The sequence below is a fragment of the Anas platyrhynchos genome, chromosome 2 (genome assembly GCF_047663525.1).
Source record: "Anas platyrhynchos isolate ZD024472 breed Pekin duck chromosome 2, IASCAAS_PekinDuck_T2T, whole genome shotgun sequence".
Lineage (NCBI taxonomy): Eukaryota > Metazoa > Chordata > Aves > Anseriformes > Anatidae > Anas > Anas platyrhynchos.
The window spans coordinates 106126355-106144987 of record NC_092588.1 but is presented as its reverse complement, the minus strand read 5'-3'; the positions used below and the strand labels follow the sequence as shown (position 1 = coordinate 106144987).

Sequence of the window (18633 nt, the reverse complement as noted above, 5' to 3'; positions counted from 1 at the left end):
CGCCGCAACTCGCCCCATCTCCCCCCAGCCCACAGCCCTCCTCGGGACCCTCCAAGTTGCGGTACAACAACAGGTGGTGCCGCGGCCATAACGGCCCTTAACGGCCCTAACGGCCGTGCCCTTCGCCATGCCGGGCTCCAACCGCTCCCCCCCCCGCCCCCCGCTCCCAGCGGCCGCACTCACCTGCGCCCAGCCTTGCTTCCGCCATGCCGCCGCTCCCCCCCCGCCCCCGCCCCCGCCCCGGGACCCCGCCGCCGCCGCGCAGGCGCAGTGGCCCCGCAGCGCCCCTCCCCGCCGAGTGCGGCTCGGCGCGCGCAGCCGCAGCGGGGCTGGAGCGGGGAGGGAGGGGGGGGGCGGGGCCGGGGGCGGGAGGGGGCGCGAGGGCGGGAGGCTGAGGGGAGGGGAGGGGAGGGGAGGGGAGGGGAAGGGAAGGGAAGGGAAGGGAAGGGAAGGGAAGGGAAGGGAAGGGAAGGGAAGGGAAGGGAAGGGAAGGGAAGGGAAGGGAAGGGAAGGGAAGGGAAGGGAAGGGAAGGGAAGGGAAGGGAAAGGTGACCAGTGACAACGAAGTATCAGCGCTGGCAGTGAATTGTCTGCTCGCTCGGCAATAAACTTTGTGTCTGTGTTGTCTTTGCCACCGCACTGGTTGCCTTCCAGAGCCTCAGCTAACTTTGTCGTGTGCTGGGAAGCCCACACAAGGCGTCCCATGATGCCGTCAGTGCTGCAGGCAGATCTTGTCGTGCTCCAGCTCCAAATGCTCCCCAGAACTGCGTGCTTTGTCATAATGCGGCTCTCGGCACCAGTGTTGAGCCATTGTATGATTCACACTTCCCTGCAGAGGTTTAGTGCCATGGTTACAGTACATCTACAGAACGGTTCTCTACTTTTGCCGTTGCGGTGTAGCTCCGGAGTCCTCACAGAGCTGCTGATCTTTTTAAGCACTGCCGAGTAACTTCGCAGTGCCATAGCAACTGCAGCTCTGAAGAACAGCACCGCCGAGGAACACGACTGCACGCAGGGTCTGCGTTCTGCCCTCCGCACCCTCACCCGTTCTCAGAACAAGGTCCAATCCCTGACATAGTTCTACTCTTAGTAAAGTTCACGGCTTGAAACACCTTAAAGAAGCCATGGGCCTTTTGCAGAAACTCTAGTTGCTGAAAGGCACCCCCCCAGACTCCTGCCACTGCTGCCAAGGAAGTTTGCAAACCAGTACAGCAACAGCCATGTGCTACATGCTTTGCCATGGATTATGAATACATATGAAGTGCTTTGCCATATGTAAAAATTTTTCTCATCCAAGTTAGCAATAAAAGCATGTGATAGCAGCAGAGCTAATGCATCCTCTCACAGGTGATGCGTGGTTTTCCTGCTGCTGCTTGATTTAGTGGAGGACTGTTAGTGTTAGGTCAGAGGTTGGACTCGATGATCTTGAGGTCTCTTCCAACCTAGAAATTCTGTGATTCTGTGATTCTGACAAGATATATGCAGTAGTCCTCTGCTTCCCATGTTCTTTGTCACTACTGTAGAAACATGACCGTAACACTCACATAGAACTGCTACAGATTTTTAACATTGCTTTACATGAATACCACAGCACTACCACTTCAGTATCCACTCTCTTTTTTGCTATCACCAAAAAAATGTTGTGGTATGGAAAGCACTATAGGAATTTGCGCCGATGTGTGCTGCTGCAAAAATGCCAGTTATTAGGTCTACACAGAGCTGCTGTGGATGAAATTTTTACACAGGTTTGATTTAGCAGCAATTTAAGATTTATTAATACCTTTATGGTAAATCACAAATTAGATTGTATGATTTTTTTTTTTCCTTAGCAGCACTTAATCATCAGTTAATCATTAGCCTACTTAATGCAATAACTCAGTCATGTTTGCTAAAATCAAAATAGTGACGTAGTTAAAGATTCATAAATGGCAAGGTTCACACAAGACTTATGGCAAGGTATTGAGGATTTCTATACAAAAGGGTATTGGGGATTTATATGGTTGTCCATTTTCCCTTTATAGCTAAACGGTTCTTTTTTGTTGTTGTTTGTTTTTTTTTTTCCCCTTTCTTCTCTCAAATTTGTATTGGGCCAATTCCATCCACTCCTTATAGCCTAACATAATTGTCCATCATTTCTGTGTAGGCATTTGATTTTATTCTCTTCTTTAGTTTGGCCAAAATAGTCTTTTTTATCTTTTCGTCATCTTTTCTCCTTTTCAGTGCAGGGATAGGTGCAACGATCTCCCCACTAAATCTTACTCCCGCCCTTAAAACATATATATTTTTTTTCTACTTCATCCTCCTTGAATATTTCTCTTCCCTTCCCTGCACCGTTTACTACTCATTTCTTTTCTCACTGGCTGCTTTTTTCCATCTGACCAGCATGACTGTCAGTCATAGGACACACTGCTCCATGTGGTATGTAGAGCTGGGAGCTGAGAGTCAGCAAATTCCACAATACTCACACAAGAAGAGCAGAGCAGTTTCAATAACACTTCAGGTTTGATAACAACTCAAGCAAGGGGCCAGGTTGTCCAGCAAGCCTGTAGAGACAGGACAGCCCAAACCACAAATCAAGCCAGTGAGTGACAATGTAGGTACAAGCATACCTTCAACATAGATCAGGCAGACACTAAAGGTGAGAGCGTGGATTTTAAAGCAGCTCAGGAGAGAAGGAATGGCGACAGCCTTTAAGGATTCTCAAGGCCTGATGGTTACTTTTATAAGTTAGTGTTGAACCCACAGAGCCAAACCCCCAGGATGGTGAGGAGGGACAGGAGAAGATGCCCTGAGAGCCCTGATAGCCACAGATCTATTTGCTGCAAGTATGCTAGTAAATAGCATTTCCATCGAGTGAGAGGGGAGATGAGGTGGGGAAGCTTACAATCCTTGTGGCCAGAAGAAGTAGCGTGATGCAGTAATGTGTAGGGGTACACAAGGAGGCATGGGAAGAGTTCTGAGGTGCCATGGACTCAGTCCATTGCAGAACATAGAGATGTCCTGTCTCCATTGACCGTTCTTTCAATACATAAGGCAAAAAGAGCCCACGAATGTGTGCTTTCATTCAAAATAAATAATACAAAAGGAAACTACCTAAAAATGAAGAAACTGGTTAAAAAAAAATAAATGAGTGCCATCTAAAGTTACTGTGTTTGAGAGCTACATGGAGGATTGATAAGGATATGATATTGGAGGCTCAGAGCTAACGTTTACCAGGGGAAAAAGAAACCTGCCGTGGTTAAACAGCAGGGACAAGGGAGCCTGTTGCTGTGGACAGCTCTTCCAAAGCATGCTTCCAAAAGAAAAAATTGGGTCTAAAATTGAAAATAGAATCCCAAATTGTGATAGATGAAATGTAAACTACACCATGAGACAGACCAAAAGGTGTTTGTAAGAGAAGAACTGCCTAACAGTTCTACTGAAATTCTAAGGAGTCAACAAGCTTGTGGCTAAGGGAGATAAAGTTGCCTATGAATTTCTGGAAGGTATTTGAAAAGGTCATTCATCAAAAGCTCTTGAAAGTTACACTGCCAGGGAATAAATACCTGCAGGGGTAAATAGCTGGCTAAAATGGCATGAAATTGCAGTAGAAATCAATTCCAATTTCACAGTACGAGGAAGCCAACTGTAAAGATCCATACAGATGTGTTTGTGAATGCGATTTGTGCGGCATATTTATTGTGCCTCTGGAAACAGTGTCAGAGTATGCTGATGGTACAATGTTTTTTAGGGAAATGTAGGCAATAGCAGAATGAGGAGAACTGCAAGCAGAAGTGTCTTAGGATACTGAGTGTATGAGCAAAAAATGGCAGATGGAATTCCGGAAAGTTAAATGTAAAGTAGTGCATATGGGGTAAAAAAGTCCTATCTTCATATTTAAAAGGAAGGGCCCTGAACTGTTGTTAAGTTATTACAGGTAGTTGTATGCAAATCTCTTCTCTTTGCCCAGTAGTGCAAAAGAAAGCAAATTTAAATATTAAGTGCTTCTAAGAAAGCAGTAAAGAATAAAATAGAGAAAACACCAAGACAGTGTATAAACTGATAAATATTGTGCACAAACGTGGTTCCTCCATCCCAAAAAGTATACGGAAAAATGGGGAAAGGCTGATGAAAGGGCAGTAAGAAAGGGGATCAAAAGCATGCAATGACTTCTGTACAAAGAATGACTTACATGTACATAAACCCTCTGGAAAATAATGTATTTAGGAGTGGGAGGGGGTCTGTAACTTGCTAGAGGTCTGTAACTTGTAGAGGGAGAAATCAGATGAGGACTGACCCTACCATCCTTTGACAGCTGATAGCAAATAAAAGATTGTTTGCAGTACAGTTGGCCAAGCAGCATTGAATGAAAGTAAAATGTCAAGATAAAGCTGCACTTGACCTCACAAGTTTGTTTGCTTTGATGGTCCAAAGAAATTAGAAGATGAAAGAAAACACACTGGTGGGGTGTACACATGATATTAGTAATACAATGGTCACTTTGGAAGATCTGAGTGTGCACCCCCAATGTGCCACACAGAAAAGTTAAGGCCATGGGTGCATATATTTTTTTACATGATACTGTAATATTATTTATAACAAGGTAATGATAATATAATTGCCTGATAATGTCTAAATAAAAAAGCTGTTTCAAGTCTTTCCTAAATGAGCTGTTTCCTTACTATTGTTGCACCCGGGGGAACTGGTAGGGATTTTCCTTAGGCAAGTAAAAGTGAAGTACCAGCTCAATAGATTACACTTCCACCCAGAAGTTTGTCTCTTTAGTGAGAAGAAGATAATTCTATCTGCCTCTGTTTCTGTTCTAGAGATCTGAAGTACTTTAGAGACCTATTAGACTGCTCAGGATTATCCATGGGGGAATAAACACAAGTATCTGAAATCAGCAAGAGCAACTGAAACAAGATTCCATTGAATGACTGCATAGAAATTCTGCATATTAAGTCCCTCTGCATATCATGAAAGCAAGGATGGGTGGACTTGGCACGTATCCATTGAGTAATATTATTAACTTAATTTTTTTTTGACATCAGATAAAACATTTGGATATCATCAAAGCATTTGAAAGTGTTTAATGTAGTGAAAAATACAATGAAAACATTTAACATACTTGTTGTGAGATCAGTTGAAAAGATAAGAAAGAATATTGGAATGATCATTAATAAATTATATAAATGAAGTTCCTTGGCCTGATATCCCTCTCACTTGTTTTTCTTCCCTTTAACCAGAATCTCGCATCACTAGAGTTCTTGTATCAATATTAAGGAATGCTTTAAGCATCAAAATACTGTGGTTTCTTAAATGCATGCTGTTAATTACTCAGGCACCCTAACAAATCTCTTAAAATTTGCTTAGAGAAAGTGTAGACTTGAACACCTTTCAAATACTCCCAGTACCTCTTTTTAAAATAAAATAACTGAAAACTTGATATATTTTTAACATGCCTTTTCAGCTATTTGGAATATATTTTTCTGAAGTAATCTGTGGTGCTATTCCACTGCACATTACATAAAGGGCTTAAAACACACCTGTATATGAAATGCAAATCCTTCAGACACCTCTTCGTGCAGTTTAGTGCAGAAGGTATTTTTATGTGCTTTAAAAACCTGTAAACCTCCTTTACTTTAGTGCAGGAGGTATTTTTTATAATTTACTGATAGCACCTCAAGGGGCTTTCATAGTATTAACACCCTAGAAAAACTTTCATAGAATTAACACCCTAGAGAAAGTATGTGGGAGAAACACTTTCCACAAATATAAGATTTTTGCCTATTAAAAATAAACAACACAAATTGAAGTAAAGCAAGATTTGCATATTGAAACTTTCTAACGCAAAGCTTAGTCTTGCTTCTAACAATGACAATCTTACTGATACCAGAGAATACCATTTTAATATGAAAAGCTAGTTACAAGAAAGCCTTATAGTTGAATAAATTGTTTTCTACTGACCTAGAAATAATTATATTTGCTTATTTCATAAAAAATGAATATATTGCTGGTGGTAAATATACTTAAGTAAATGGAAAGCAATATTCTATTTGATGATGGATACCTTTTCAAACCAGCAGAGAAGAATTTCTCCATGAATTTGACGGATTTTTAAATTAAGGATAAGGCAGGAAAGGTTTAATTTTTTGAAAATAAAATTCTGTATCAGTTGCTATAAAATAGGCAGCAGGATGTGTTGTTGTTGTGTTATGGCACATCACATACACAACACCTAATGATACCAAATACCTAACTGTGCAGTCCCTTTGTCTTTTTTTCTTATGTATGTTTCAGATTTCTTAATATGTGGCTTTCTAGCATGTGTCCAAATATCTGTGTACTATCCATAACTTTTTCTTTCATCTGTGTTGTTTGGAAATGTATCAATAAAAAGTGAGACACCATTTGTTTTTTTGTTGTTGTTGGTTTTTAATCTTACACTTAAAAAAACAGTATGAACTTTATAAAGAGTTCGTGAGCAGCTTACCCCATTCTTGTCGTCTTGGTTGTATGTCAAAGGCAAACACAGGAGGAAGAAAAACATATATTGAAAATTTACATTTTAATGTATTATTACACTGAAAACATAACAAAGGAGTCGACCTTATTTTTTCCTAAATGGTTCTCCAACTTGGTTAATGTCACAGATTTTTAGAATCATAGAATATCCCGAATTGGAAGGGAGCCACAAGGATCATTGAGCCCAACTCCTGACCCCACACAGGTCTACCCAAAAATTCAGGCCATGTGACTAAGAGCACAGTCCAAACACGTCTTAAACTCTGACAGGCTTGGTGCCATAACTACATCCCCAGGGAGCCTGTTCCTGTTTCTGGATAAATTTTTCATAACAGCGTTTTCCTCTGGGTTGTTAGGTCTCATAGTTTGGAAACTTATTATTGGAGCTATAAATGCCTTTTCTTTCATTGCAGGTTCCTAGAAAAAGTTCAGTGTAACAAATTTAGAAATATTAAATTTCCTGTTTGAAAATGTAGAGTGTATATTAAATAACTGTAAAATACTTGAAAGTTTAGCAAATGAGAAAAGTGTATTAATATGTGAGGGGTTTTGATGGACAGTTGTTGTTGTTTGTTGTTTTGTTTGATTTTTGGTTTGTTTTTGTTGGTGTTTTTAAGGAAAACTTAGCACAAGCTAAAATACACTGATTTTGTTTACAGGCTAGAAAAGAAATTTTCAAGATTCATACTCATGGCTGGATCCCTAAGCTACCGGACATGTTGCTTGATGAGCTAGCTGAGAAATGCATTGGTAAGACTGAAAACAAAATGGATTAATGCTTGTGACTAAGTTCTAAAGAATCTTAGCTTGTACCAGGCAGTACCCATGAACTTCTGCCTTGCTGCACAACTAATCAATGAGGCAGCTGGCATGCCTTCATAGCAATGCTTTCACCTATTTACTTTTTGTTGTTGTTCTTGTTGTCTGAGAACATTGAACGGTTTGGGGGCATCTTCCTCAAGAGTATAGTTTTAATGAGGAGTCTGCTTCAGCTTCATAAGCACAGGATAGCAGGCGGTGACCAACCTAACAAAACTTCCCTGCAGAGCGGTACCGCTTTCACTTTCCTGTTAACCTGTGTCCTGGTTTCAGTTAGAACAGAGTTAATTTTCTTCCTAGTAGCTGGTAGAATGCTATGTTTTGGCTTAGGATGAGAAGACTGCTGATAACATCCCGATGTTTTAATTGTTGCAGAGCAACAATAAAAGACTGTCATGGTTTAACCCGGCCGGCAGCTAAACACCACACAGCCGTTCGCTCACTCTTCCCCCTCCCTCTCTGGGATGGGGGAGAGAAACGGAAAGTGAAGCCCATGAGTCGAGATAAAGACAGTTTAATAAGACAGGAAAATAATAATAATAATAATAATAATAATAATAATAATAATAATAATAATAATAATAATAATAATAATAATAATAATAATAAATAATAACAATAACAACAATAATAACAATGATGATAATAGTACTACTACTAATAATGTGTACAGACAAGTGATGCACAATGCAATTGCTCACCACCCGCTCACCGATGCCCAGCCTAACCCTGAGCAGTCCGGCCCTCCTCCCCCGGCTAGCCACCCCTATATATTGTTCAGCATGACATCAGATGGTATGGAATACCCCTTTGGCTAGTTTGGGTCACCTGTCCTGGGTGTGTCCCCTCCCAGCTCTTGCTGCACCCCCAGCCTGCCCGTTGGCAGGACAGAGCAAGAAGCTGAGAAGTCCTTGGCTTGGTATAAGCACTGCTCTGCAACAATTAAAACATCGGGGTGTTATCAGCACTCTTCTCATCCTAAGCCAAAGCATAGCATTCTACCAGCTACTAGGAAGAAAATTAACTCTGTTCCAACTGAAACCAGGACAACCTGTTTGGTTTTGGCATTACAAATTCTTTAAATGTTGCATATTGTAGACCTGGACCTTGACTGATGTAACATTTGTTTTTTTGTTTATTAGGATACTGTGGTGCAGATATAAAGTGCTAACGTGTCGAAGCTCTGCAGTGTTCTCTGTGTCAACGCTATCCTCAGAGATATGCAAGTAGGGAGAAATTGCGAGTAGATGTTAATTCTATTAAAACAAAAGCTAAGGATTTTTTATGGATATGAAGAAGTTTGTTCCAGAATCAAAGAGGATTGTGGCTCCACCTAGAAAAGCACTATCACACATTTTTAAACCACTTTTTGAAAATTCAATAGGGAATATTTTACAAGCCGTGCAGAAGATATTTCCGCATGCACAGCTTGCGCTAAAGAAGGACCAACAGCAAGGTATAACCATAGCATCCACTTCTTTAAAATTCTGTGAAAGCAAAAACTTGTGGTTTGTGCAATCAACATCCACAAACCTTTCAGACATAATGATGTTACAATTTTATTACTTGCCTGTGCGTGTCTTTATTTTGGGGATATCTGGAATATAATGCATAGGCTTTATTCTGGATTCTAAACTGAAATGCCAAATGGATGCTCTGAATGACTCAGCACACGGTAGAGGACTCTGCGTTCTCTTCTAAAGCATGCTGTTTCTGACAGTAGCTAAGATAATTAGCATTTGTAGAGGTTGACTTAAGGTTTGAAGTATAAGGTACCTCTTTTATTTTAAAAATAAAAAATCAGCTATTTAAAGGGAAAACATTTTTAGCTTGTTGTTTTTAATTCACTTCTGAAGAACTTCGGGATCAGGATACAAGTATACAAGTATACAAGATACAAGTATAACTGGTGTAAGCTAAATATTGCTTTAGCTATCGTGATTTTTAACCAGTCTCCTAATTTAAACATGTGTGGATCATACTGTACACTTACACCTGAGATCAGTTAGTATTGATACTTAGTAGTGTGTACTTTGAGGCTTTGCTTGGGTAGTGTGTGCAACTCCTGACTGCATTGGGCCTGATCAAGTTTAGTCTGTCCATGGGTAAACTTGTTCCACTCCTGGTTAACAGAGATCCCTGAACAGTTGTGTTCCTATTCCTTGAGAATATTTTACTAGCATTACTCCCAGCAGAGCTGATAGATTAATTTGCATTGGTAAAATAAAGGCAGGAAAACTACCAACAACATAAAAGCAGCGAGGCTAGGGGATTGGCAACTGTGCTACCCCTCTGCTGTCTGTCTTCTGTTATCTTGTCCTTCAGTGATCTTTAAGGAGCCTTACTTAGAAGTTGACTCTATGATTCTACTAATCCCAGAATTTGTTAGTTGAAAATTTTCTAGTTAGCTTAAATGTTCACTTTTTGAGCTACTTCTCAGGAAAACTTCAGGTGTATAAGTTGCAAGAACCAACATCCACTGAAATAAGTAGGAATCTTTCATCAACTTCACTTTGATGAGACTCTGAAACTGTCTTGAAAGAGGAACAACATAATGCGCTGAAATACTTTTCACTTCTTTGCAAAGAACCCAATACAGGAGAAGTTCAGAGACTGCTGGCCTAATCTGCGAGCAGGTGCCACCTGTCAGTCAAGCAGCTATGAGTGCTTCAAATGCAACATACAGACAGATTTATTTTTATTTTTTTCCCCCATAATACAATGTTCTCTGTCTGCTGTTTCTGGCCAGCAAGAGTTATTTCTGGCTACTTCTTTCTCTTAGCTCTCATCTGGATTTTATGTAAACGGTAGCAGTTCTCTGCTATGTTCTTTCAGCATTTATATTTATATTTATATTTATATTTATATTTATATTTATATTTATATTTATATTTATATTTATATTTAACTAGAACTTCATAGTCCCGAGTTCTTTACTAATGCCAGAACGAGGAAGCAGCATTATTCACAGGTATCGACAGTCATCACCAACTCCTCCATGTAATCAACTAAAGATGAAACCCAGCCTTAAGCTTTTCCCATGATGCTTGAAACACTAAACCCAACGACGTTTCACAGGCTTTCAACCTTCTATTTCTTTATTTAACGACAAAGCCCTCGGGGGGACCGTGCGGGGAGCTTCCAGTCAGGCAGCGTTGGGGCCGCTCCGTGGAGGCGGAGGAGCGCCGGCTGGGTCCTCGCTGAGGCGGCGTCGCGGCTGTGACAGGGCGGGAGCAGCGCGGGGGGCCGGGGGGCACCATGATGCCGGGGGAGACGCCGCCGCCGCCGCCGGCCGGCACCGCCGCCACCACGGGGGGCTGCGCCAACTGCGGGGTCCTGCAGCAGGTAGCGGCCGCCGGCGTGGAGCCGGAGGGCCCGGGGCGGGCTGTGGGGTGAGGGACGGGTGGGTGGTGGGGTGTGGGGGGCGCCCGGCGCGGCGGGGACGCGGTGCGGTGCGGTGTGCGGCGGAAAAGTGGCTCGTGTCTTTGCATCGCAGGCTCTGCGGCATGGCTAGGAGGACCTGCTAGCGAATTTTGCGTCGTATCCTTTCCAGGCTGCTTCGGTGCGGTGGGAGGAGGCTGCCCGCCGCCGCTCCTTAAAGCGCATTAAAACGAGAGTGTCGGGTTTTATACATCTATATATAGTGTAACTCTTCGGGTTATCATTGCTTCCCCTTCAGATGAAAAGAAGGCCCAGCTGAGGGTTCATAGGTGGTCAAACACCCCTAGGGTTGCTACAATTGATGAGGCTGGGAAATCTGTAACCTTGAATGAACTAGATGCTGTTCACTGGAAATACTCCTCCAAAGCTCAATTTCATTTTTGAGAGGAAAAAAAAAAAAAAAAAACAAAAAACCTTAATTTCACTTTTGAGAGAAAAAGTGTTAGCGATTTTTGTATATAATCCAACGTAAAGGCAAATTTTGAAGAGCTACTGTAGTAAGGCCTCATCTAAGCATGCATACTTCCATGCGGAATCTACATTCTATATATATATATTTGTACACAAACCCTAAAATTAACACGTATTTTAGTAAACAATAATTTATCCTGTAAGAGAAGTCACAAAACCAGATTATTGTTCTGTGTAGACCAGCAGCAGTCAGGTCAGGGGGCGTTTGCAGCGTGTGGTACTGTTTTTGGTGTGGAACTTCTTTACCGACTTGAGACTCTTCCTTACAGAATATAAATGAATATGTAGCAGCATTAGTTGCACTGAAGCAAAAACTGATCAATGGCGAGTAAGTACAATTGCACGAGTGTATTGTTGTTGTTACTGTTCTTAATTTCTTTAAGTAATACGGCAAGTATGCTTTGTGGGATGTAGATATTCATTACTGCACAAAACTAAATCATCCTCTAAATGCAAGTAACTTTTTCAGTAACAGATCTTAAATCTAGATTTAAAGGCTTCTTTATTCTCCCTAAAACATCTTGATGTAGTAGTAGCAAAAACAAGAATATTTTATGTAGCTATGTACCTTATTTATTATTATGATCAGGTATTTAGCAGAAGAAGCTCTTTGAAGGGATTTATTTCATTTTGTCTGTTGCTGACCGTGTAGTATGAGAACCAAAAGTCAAGCACAGGTGTATACATACCCTTTCAAGAAAACCTAATCTTTTCAGGTATGAAATGCTGCTGGAGTGAAATATCAGAATATGTAAAAGTGAGGCTGTATGACAGTCAGAACAATAAGGTTCTAAAACGTTTTCTTAGTTCTCTTCTGGGATTGCTTCCACTTCTCAATAACCATCAACAAAACATGTTACATATACATTCATATCGTGGCATGATATCCTTGCCATGTCTCCTAATGGTTATGGATTATTTCTTAAGTACCCTTTCCCAGATAAATGTAAATCTGGCTTTAGCTAATCTAGTTTCCAGAAGGGTTTTAAGAGGGCCCACACTGTTTAACTGAGACCCTTTTCTTCAAGGCTCCTTTACTCTTTGTGCTTTCATATATTACTTTCCTACCCTGAAACTTTGTGTCCTTCATCCTGCCTGTACACTCAAGTCCCGTGTGATTTACCTCTGCTCTACTTAGTTGTGGCCCAGCCACTTTCTTTTTTGCCTTACTTGATGACTCGTTAATTGTTGCAAGAGAAAGTAATGCAGCACTCTCTGCACAGAAGTAACTTCCACTGTTCTCATCCTCGTTCTTCTCTCCATTCTTAAAAGCTGTAAAATGTGAAGGAAGGAGGGAATAGCTGTCCGTGGTGCTGCCCCTTGGGCCACCATACACCTTGGGTCAGAATAGATGTTATAGGTGTTATATTCCAATGGCTTCTAGGAGAATAGTGTAAATATTAAAGCATTTTAGAGTCTTTTGAATTATTTTTCTTCCATTCTTTCCTAGGAAGGCATTCTTTTAAGTTTGGAAACTAGGATTTAATTTGGTGATAAACATATACATCCATACATATATATGTAAACACACAGACACATACATGCCCATATATATATGCAAACAACATCTTTACCAAAATATTATGTTTCCTTTCTTTTTTTCTTTTTTTCTTTCTTTTTTTTTTTTTTTAAGGTGAAAATAGTTATTAGCGTCACCTAATTGCTAGCTGTTTGGTTGTATTTTCATTTTAAAGAAGTCTGATTTGAGGTTTGAGTGGCTTGATGAAACAAAAGGGTTATGTTGACTTCTATCAGAAAATGCAAACCAATCGTTTATTTCCTGCATTTATCTATATAGCAAAAGGAAAGTATTTTAGGATGTAGTTGTCAAAATCATCTGAGAAAGTGACTAGTACAGTTGGTTTTTATGACTAATGTTTTGTTTTTCTTGCAGTCGTTTGCTGACTGAATATCAACAGAAATGCACTGATATCCTTTATTTTTCTATTAGCTTTCTTACAGAATTAGTATATTTTTCATTTCTCTTATAGAATTAGTATATTTTTCAACATTTCTGATAAGGGGGCTTGAGATTTTTTATTTAAGGCTTAATTTAAGAGAGGGTGCTTCTCTAGTAAAGAACAGACTGGAGAATTAAAGAAAATAGAGCTTTGGAATTAAACTTACGTACTTAAGGTCTGGTTGTGTCTCATATATGGTTTAATGTGGGCTATTTCAAATGTGCATTGCTGATAATGACTCAGTTTTTTTCAAGCAGAAGAAGCCCTGCTTATTCACTTCAACATACAGAAATGTTTTTGTTAAACACATAACATAACACAAACACATAATTCGCTTGTTGGGTGGAAGTCATTAAATATTTGTTTACAAGTGGTGACTGGACTGAAATATACTTAAGGAAGTAGGGCAGACTGTTTTAAATTTCAACCTTAACAAGAGATTACAGCTTCAGTTTGCTGAAAGGTAAGTTTGATCTGAACTGTTTACTGTATCTTCAGTATTCTCTGTGTCTTGGACAGTTTCGGGAGTCTGCTGCAATGGTTCTCAGTCTACACTGAACTATTAAACTGATCCTTTCTTTTGGCATGCCTCTGAGGCCACAGTTAGCAAAGATGCCCTTGAGGGGGGAAATCTGCCCTGCCTTCGCTGTACATGTGTGAAATACTTCTCCTGGCACTGTATTGCATAAGAGCCTGAAATGACTGAATGGAAATGCAGAGCTCGTCTTTTGGTGGTGGCTAAATATAAGCCTATTTGGGGAGACCCTGTTTGCCTGAAGTATTTTGACTTAGAGTTTGTGATTGGGTACCCTTACTTGCTCTACTTATTAATAGAGGAAAAGACAGCACATCATCTTTACAGACTTTGTGTTCTGCCTGCTGAAAAGTCCCATGGTTGGACTCTGCTCTAAATTTGTGGCACAGCTTCCGTGGAGACACTTTTTCCTGATGCTTCGGTGTATGTAGCTGGGCTGTACTCTTGTGTAGTACAGGCAGGCTGTCCACTTTCAACTTCAGGCTCCATTTAATGTTTCAAAATCAGATCTTGAATATTCTTTGAATGTAAAATGTTAGATGGAAAAATGAGAACACTTAGGCTCTTCAAGCGTTTGGGTATCTGTCAGAGGTTTTTTCCATAGGGAAAAGCAAAATACTTGGAAGTTTGCCTGAAGAATCAGAACACTGAGTTTAGGCTTTAAAAGTGCACATATTTTTTGGCAGTTTTTAAAAATTTAAATAACATTTCCTGTTTCAGAGAGATCTCTGCTCTACGTTGCCAAGTGGAGCAGATGCTGCAGAAAATCCTGCCTCTGGAAAAGGGCCAGGAAGAATTGGGTTCCTTGAAAGCAGAGTTGGAAGAGAAAAAGGTGTGCTTGTAAGGTTTAAATAACTTGCACTTACTCTGTTGAAGGAAATAAACATATTTAATGCTCATCTTAATGAGGCAGGTTTTAATGAGCCCAGTTACTTCCAGCTTGTTGGATAGGGAGTTCTTGTTTTAGGTAAAACAAATTAAACGTTAGCAAGTTTCAGATAAGGGAAAAAGTTCAGGCTTCTGTAGTTCCTATGATTTTTGATCATATTATTTGTTTTTTATTTCATTATTTAGGAAGGAAGGAGGTAAAGTCAAATTCCTGTGTATTTCTGTTTCAGTACTACTAGATTACTTAATTCTCCATAATGTGTACTGGTAAAAAGGTGCAAAGAAAGTCTATCCAGAATAGTTAGTGCTTTGCTTCTTTTACAGTTTTGAACATACGCTTTTATATTATTAGCTACTTGATTTTATTCCTAATTTCTCTCCCACGTCTAAATTGAAATCTAGTCTTCTGCAGAAAAAAAATTGACTATTCAATTCCCCTTAATACAGATATTTACTAGACATTAACTATTACTTCTGCCAAAAATAAACCCACCACCTTTTATAGTTTAATTCCGATATAAAGTAGAGAATTAACATCTGCTGTGTCACTATACATAGTTTTTCTTCTGTGTTAGACTTGCCTTTTATCTTTAAATTTTCTTCCCTCAGCAAGCATTGATAGCTGATGTCCTGATGGAATTTGCTCAGGAGAAGTAGGGTTATGTATATGATGGTGTATAGTAGCTGTGCACTTGACTTGAGCTTTGAGTTATAGTCCAAATAGGTCTTGGAGGCACATACTCAAAAGATGCATATATATATATTCTTGCTATAAATTTTACCTTTAAAAATGCAAGTTAACATGACTTTTTTTTTTCTCATTGGATATACTTTTTTTGCTATGCAGCTGTTTTTCATTAGAATAGTTAAAATGCTATATTTATTTTCATCTCCTTCATAAGGACATGTTTTCATTGTGCATTCTTTTTTTTCACAGAGTTCTCTCAAGATTTATCAGGAGAGTCAACTGGAATACGTTAAAATTAAAGAAGAAATAGTAAAAAGCGATGCTGTGTGAGTGATACTCTGTGTTTGTTTGTTCTTTTAACAAATTGTTTTTCCAATAACAAGTCACTCAGAGGCTTCCTTAGCTGGAGCTTATGCATGATTGTCATGTCTTACAGCTTTTGATGGACTTTGTAAATAATTTGTCTAGTTGTGTTTTAATGGTGTTATACTCCTAGCCTCTAAATCAGCTGTGGAAGGGAACTGTGACTTCTCAGTGTTGTTTGGAAAGCTCCTTATAAACTCAAAATTTAACCAGCCGGTGTACAGCTGGGTGTTGTGAGTTTGTAGTTGCGGTAACTTTCCTCCATGTACATCGCTTCACATTTATTAACACTTGTCGTGGTTTAACCCGGCCGGCAGCTAAACACCACGCAGCCGTTCGCTCACCCTCCCCCCTCCCTCTCTGGGACGGGGGAGAGAAATGGAGAGTGAAGCCCGTGAGTTGAGATAAAGACAGTTTAATAAGACAGGAAAATAATAATAACAAAATAATAATAACAAAATAACAATAATAACAATAATAATAATATGGTGATAATAGGGAAATAATAATAATATGTACAAACAAGTGATGCACAATGCAATTGCTCACCACCCGCTGACCGATGCCCAGCCTAACCCCGAGCAGTCCGGCCCCCTCCCCCCGGCTAGCCACCCCTATATATTGTTTAGCATGACGTCAGATGGTATGGAATACCCCTTTGGCTAGTTTGGGTCAGCTGTTCTGGGTCTGTCCCCTCCCAGCTCTTACTGCACCCCCAGCCTGTCCGTTGGCAGGACAGAGCAAAAGGCTGAGATGTCCTTGGCTTAGTATAAGCACTGCTCTGCAACAACTAAAGCATCGGGGTGTTATCAGCACTCTTCTCATCCTAAGCCAAAACACAGCATTCCACCAGCTACTAGGAAGAAAATTAATTCTGTGCTAACTGAAACCAGGACAACACTAATGCTTACTTTCTGCTACTTTTTGTATTCAGCTTTTATTTCTGATGTGTTCCAGCACACATCCCAATAGGACTTCACTGATTACTCCTTCCTTTGGTTTTTCCTTCCTTGAAGGAACTCAAGACTATCATTTTTGATGTTCCTAAGTTATTTTGTTATTACCAACATGTTTAGGGAAGTGATTCTTCCCCTTTTTCCAGCACTAGTGGGGCCACACCTGGACTACCGTGTCCTGGATTCCCTGGTAGAAGACAGACATGGATGTACTGGAGATAATTCCAGTGAAGGGCCACAGAGATGAGTGAGGAATTGGAGCATTCACTGAGAACCTCATATGATATATTCTTGTGTCTTTCATGCCTTGTGAAGCACATGGTACTCACAAATACAGCAGCAAGCTCCTATCATGCAAAAGATTGTAAAAGCAGTCTGTCACTGTTGTCACTTCTTGTTGCCACTTCTGCCAGACTGCACGTTTTTGCACATTTAAGTACTCTGTTCTGTAAGCTTGAAGGAATTCATAACACATCTTCCCATTTTAAGAGCAGCAGAGTGCACTGTTGGTGTCATCTCAGGAGGAAACTGACAACCTGGGTGTCCAGGCAGTGTAGCCTGCCAATATAGATATATATCGTATCCCCTATTTGTCACTCATATCGGTGAGAAGGAGGAGGACACAGGAGCTGATCAGACAGACTGGTCAGCCTCACATTGATCCACAGCAAGGTGGTGGATCAGCTAGTCCTGGAAGCCATTTCCAGGCACATGAAGGACAAGAAAGTGTAGTCAGGTTGGATTCAGCAAGGGGAAGTCATGTTTGATCAGCCTGACAAGCTTCTCTGATGGCCAGATGGATGAGGGAAGAGCAGAGACTATTGTCTACCTGGACTGCAGTAAGGCCTTTGACACTGTCCTTCCATAAGATCCTTACAGACAAGCTGTTGATGTTTGGGCTAGATGGACAGACAATGAGGTGGGCTTAAAATTGGCTGAATGGACAGGCCCACAGGGTGGTGACCAGTGTCACAAAGTCTAGTTGGAGGACAGTAACTAGCAGTATACCTCAGGGGCCATTACTGGCTCCAGTTGTGTTTAACATCTTCATTAATGACCTGGTAGATGGGGCAGAGCAAGTTTGTAGATAACACAAAACTGGGTGATCACTTCTGTGATTCTGTAGCTAATTCATGCATATTTAGTGTTGAGGCTGTTTTAAGCAGTCAATCACATCTGTTTGCAAGCTGAGTTTCTTCAGAAGTGGAACGAACTCTAGTGAATTGTTCATATAGTGAATGTTAACCTACAGTTACTGCAGAATTATTTAAATTAAAAACAATCAATCTCCAAAGACCCTTGGTCCAGTCTGCCAGTCAGAGCCAGTTTTAAAGTTGGGTTGCTTAGGCCATTGTTTAGTTGAAATTTGAATGCTTACAAGGATGGTAATTCCTTTCTGAAGTTACAAGAACCATGATAACTTGAGATAAATCATCTAGCGTGTCCACTGTTAAGAAGATTCTCAATATGAAATCATTTCTGTAGAGGAGATTTGAAAGAAGTGTTCAAAACTGAAGTCTGTTCCAGAAGTAAGGTTGCTTATTTAATTAAAACTTCATATTCTCTCTACTGATAAAAAAAAGATATGACGGACACAGTTTTTTTCCTTTTTTATTTTTAACTGTTGAGTATTGTAAATATAATCACATTATATTTATTGTAGTTTATAATACTGTATGTATTCTTCTGAATGCAATTTCTGTTAGCGTAGCGTTCTGTCAGATGAAGATGTGCATGCATCTTGAAGATCAGATAGGAGCTTGAGTTGTGTAGCATAAGAGGAGTTCTGTCCAAATGCATCATCTAGAAAATTTGCTTTTTTAATTATTAGTTAACATTTTTTTTCTTTATGTAATTGTATAGATTGATAAAATTAGTATACCACTATAAAGGCAATAAAAATAATTAATAATGATAATTGGTGAAAATAGTAAGTCAAAAGGTAATGAAAGCACTTATAAAAGTAATTCTATGGCAAATATCATTGCAATGATAAAATGTTGGCAT

General features: G+C 40.1%; 2 protein-coding genes across 6 annotated transcripts in view; one reads left to right on the top strand and one right to left on the bottom strand.

The window, feature by feature from the left end:
- NFX1 (nuclear transcription factor, X-box binding 1) overlaps nt 1-338 on the bottom strand; it is a 57645-nt gene extending 57307 nt beyond the window's left edge. For all 4 annotated transcript variants that reach the window (XR_005263847.2, XM_038175555.2, XM_038175556.2 and 1 more), the window contains exon 1: nt 184-338. Coding sequence is in view for 3 of the 4 variants with exons in the window: in XM_038175555.2 (XP_038031483.1) it covers nt 184-208 (25 nt within the window). In the remaining variant the exon portion in view is untranslated. The remainder of the gene's footprint in view (nt 1-183) is intronic.
- Nucleotides 339-10514: 10176 nt separating this feature from the next.
- ICE1 (interactor of little elongation complex ELL subunit 1) overlaps nt 10515-18633 on the top strand; it is a 32765-nt gene continuing 24646 nt past the window's right edge. The window contains exons 1-6 of one of the 2 annotated variants that reach the window (XM_072033319.1): nt 10515-10668; nt 11505-11563; nt 13130-13165; nt 13642-13659; nt 14452-14563; nt 15557-15633. In XM_072033319.1, coding sequence (XP_071889420.1) covers nt 10582-10668; nt 11505-11563; nt 13130-13165; nt 13642-13659; nt 14452-14563; nt 15557-15633 — 389 coding nt within the window. In that variant the 5' untranslated portion in view covers nt 10515-10581. Of the gene's footprint in view, nt 10669-10732; nt 10864-11504; nt 11564-13129; nt 13166-13641; nt 13660-14451; nt 14564-15556; nt 15634-18633 lie in introns of those variants that run through there. The other variant, XM_072033320.1, reaches the window with a different exon arrangement.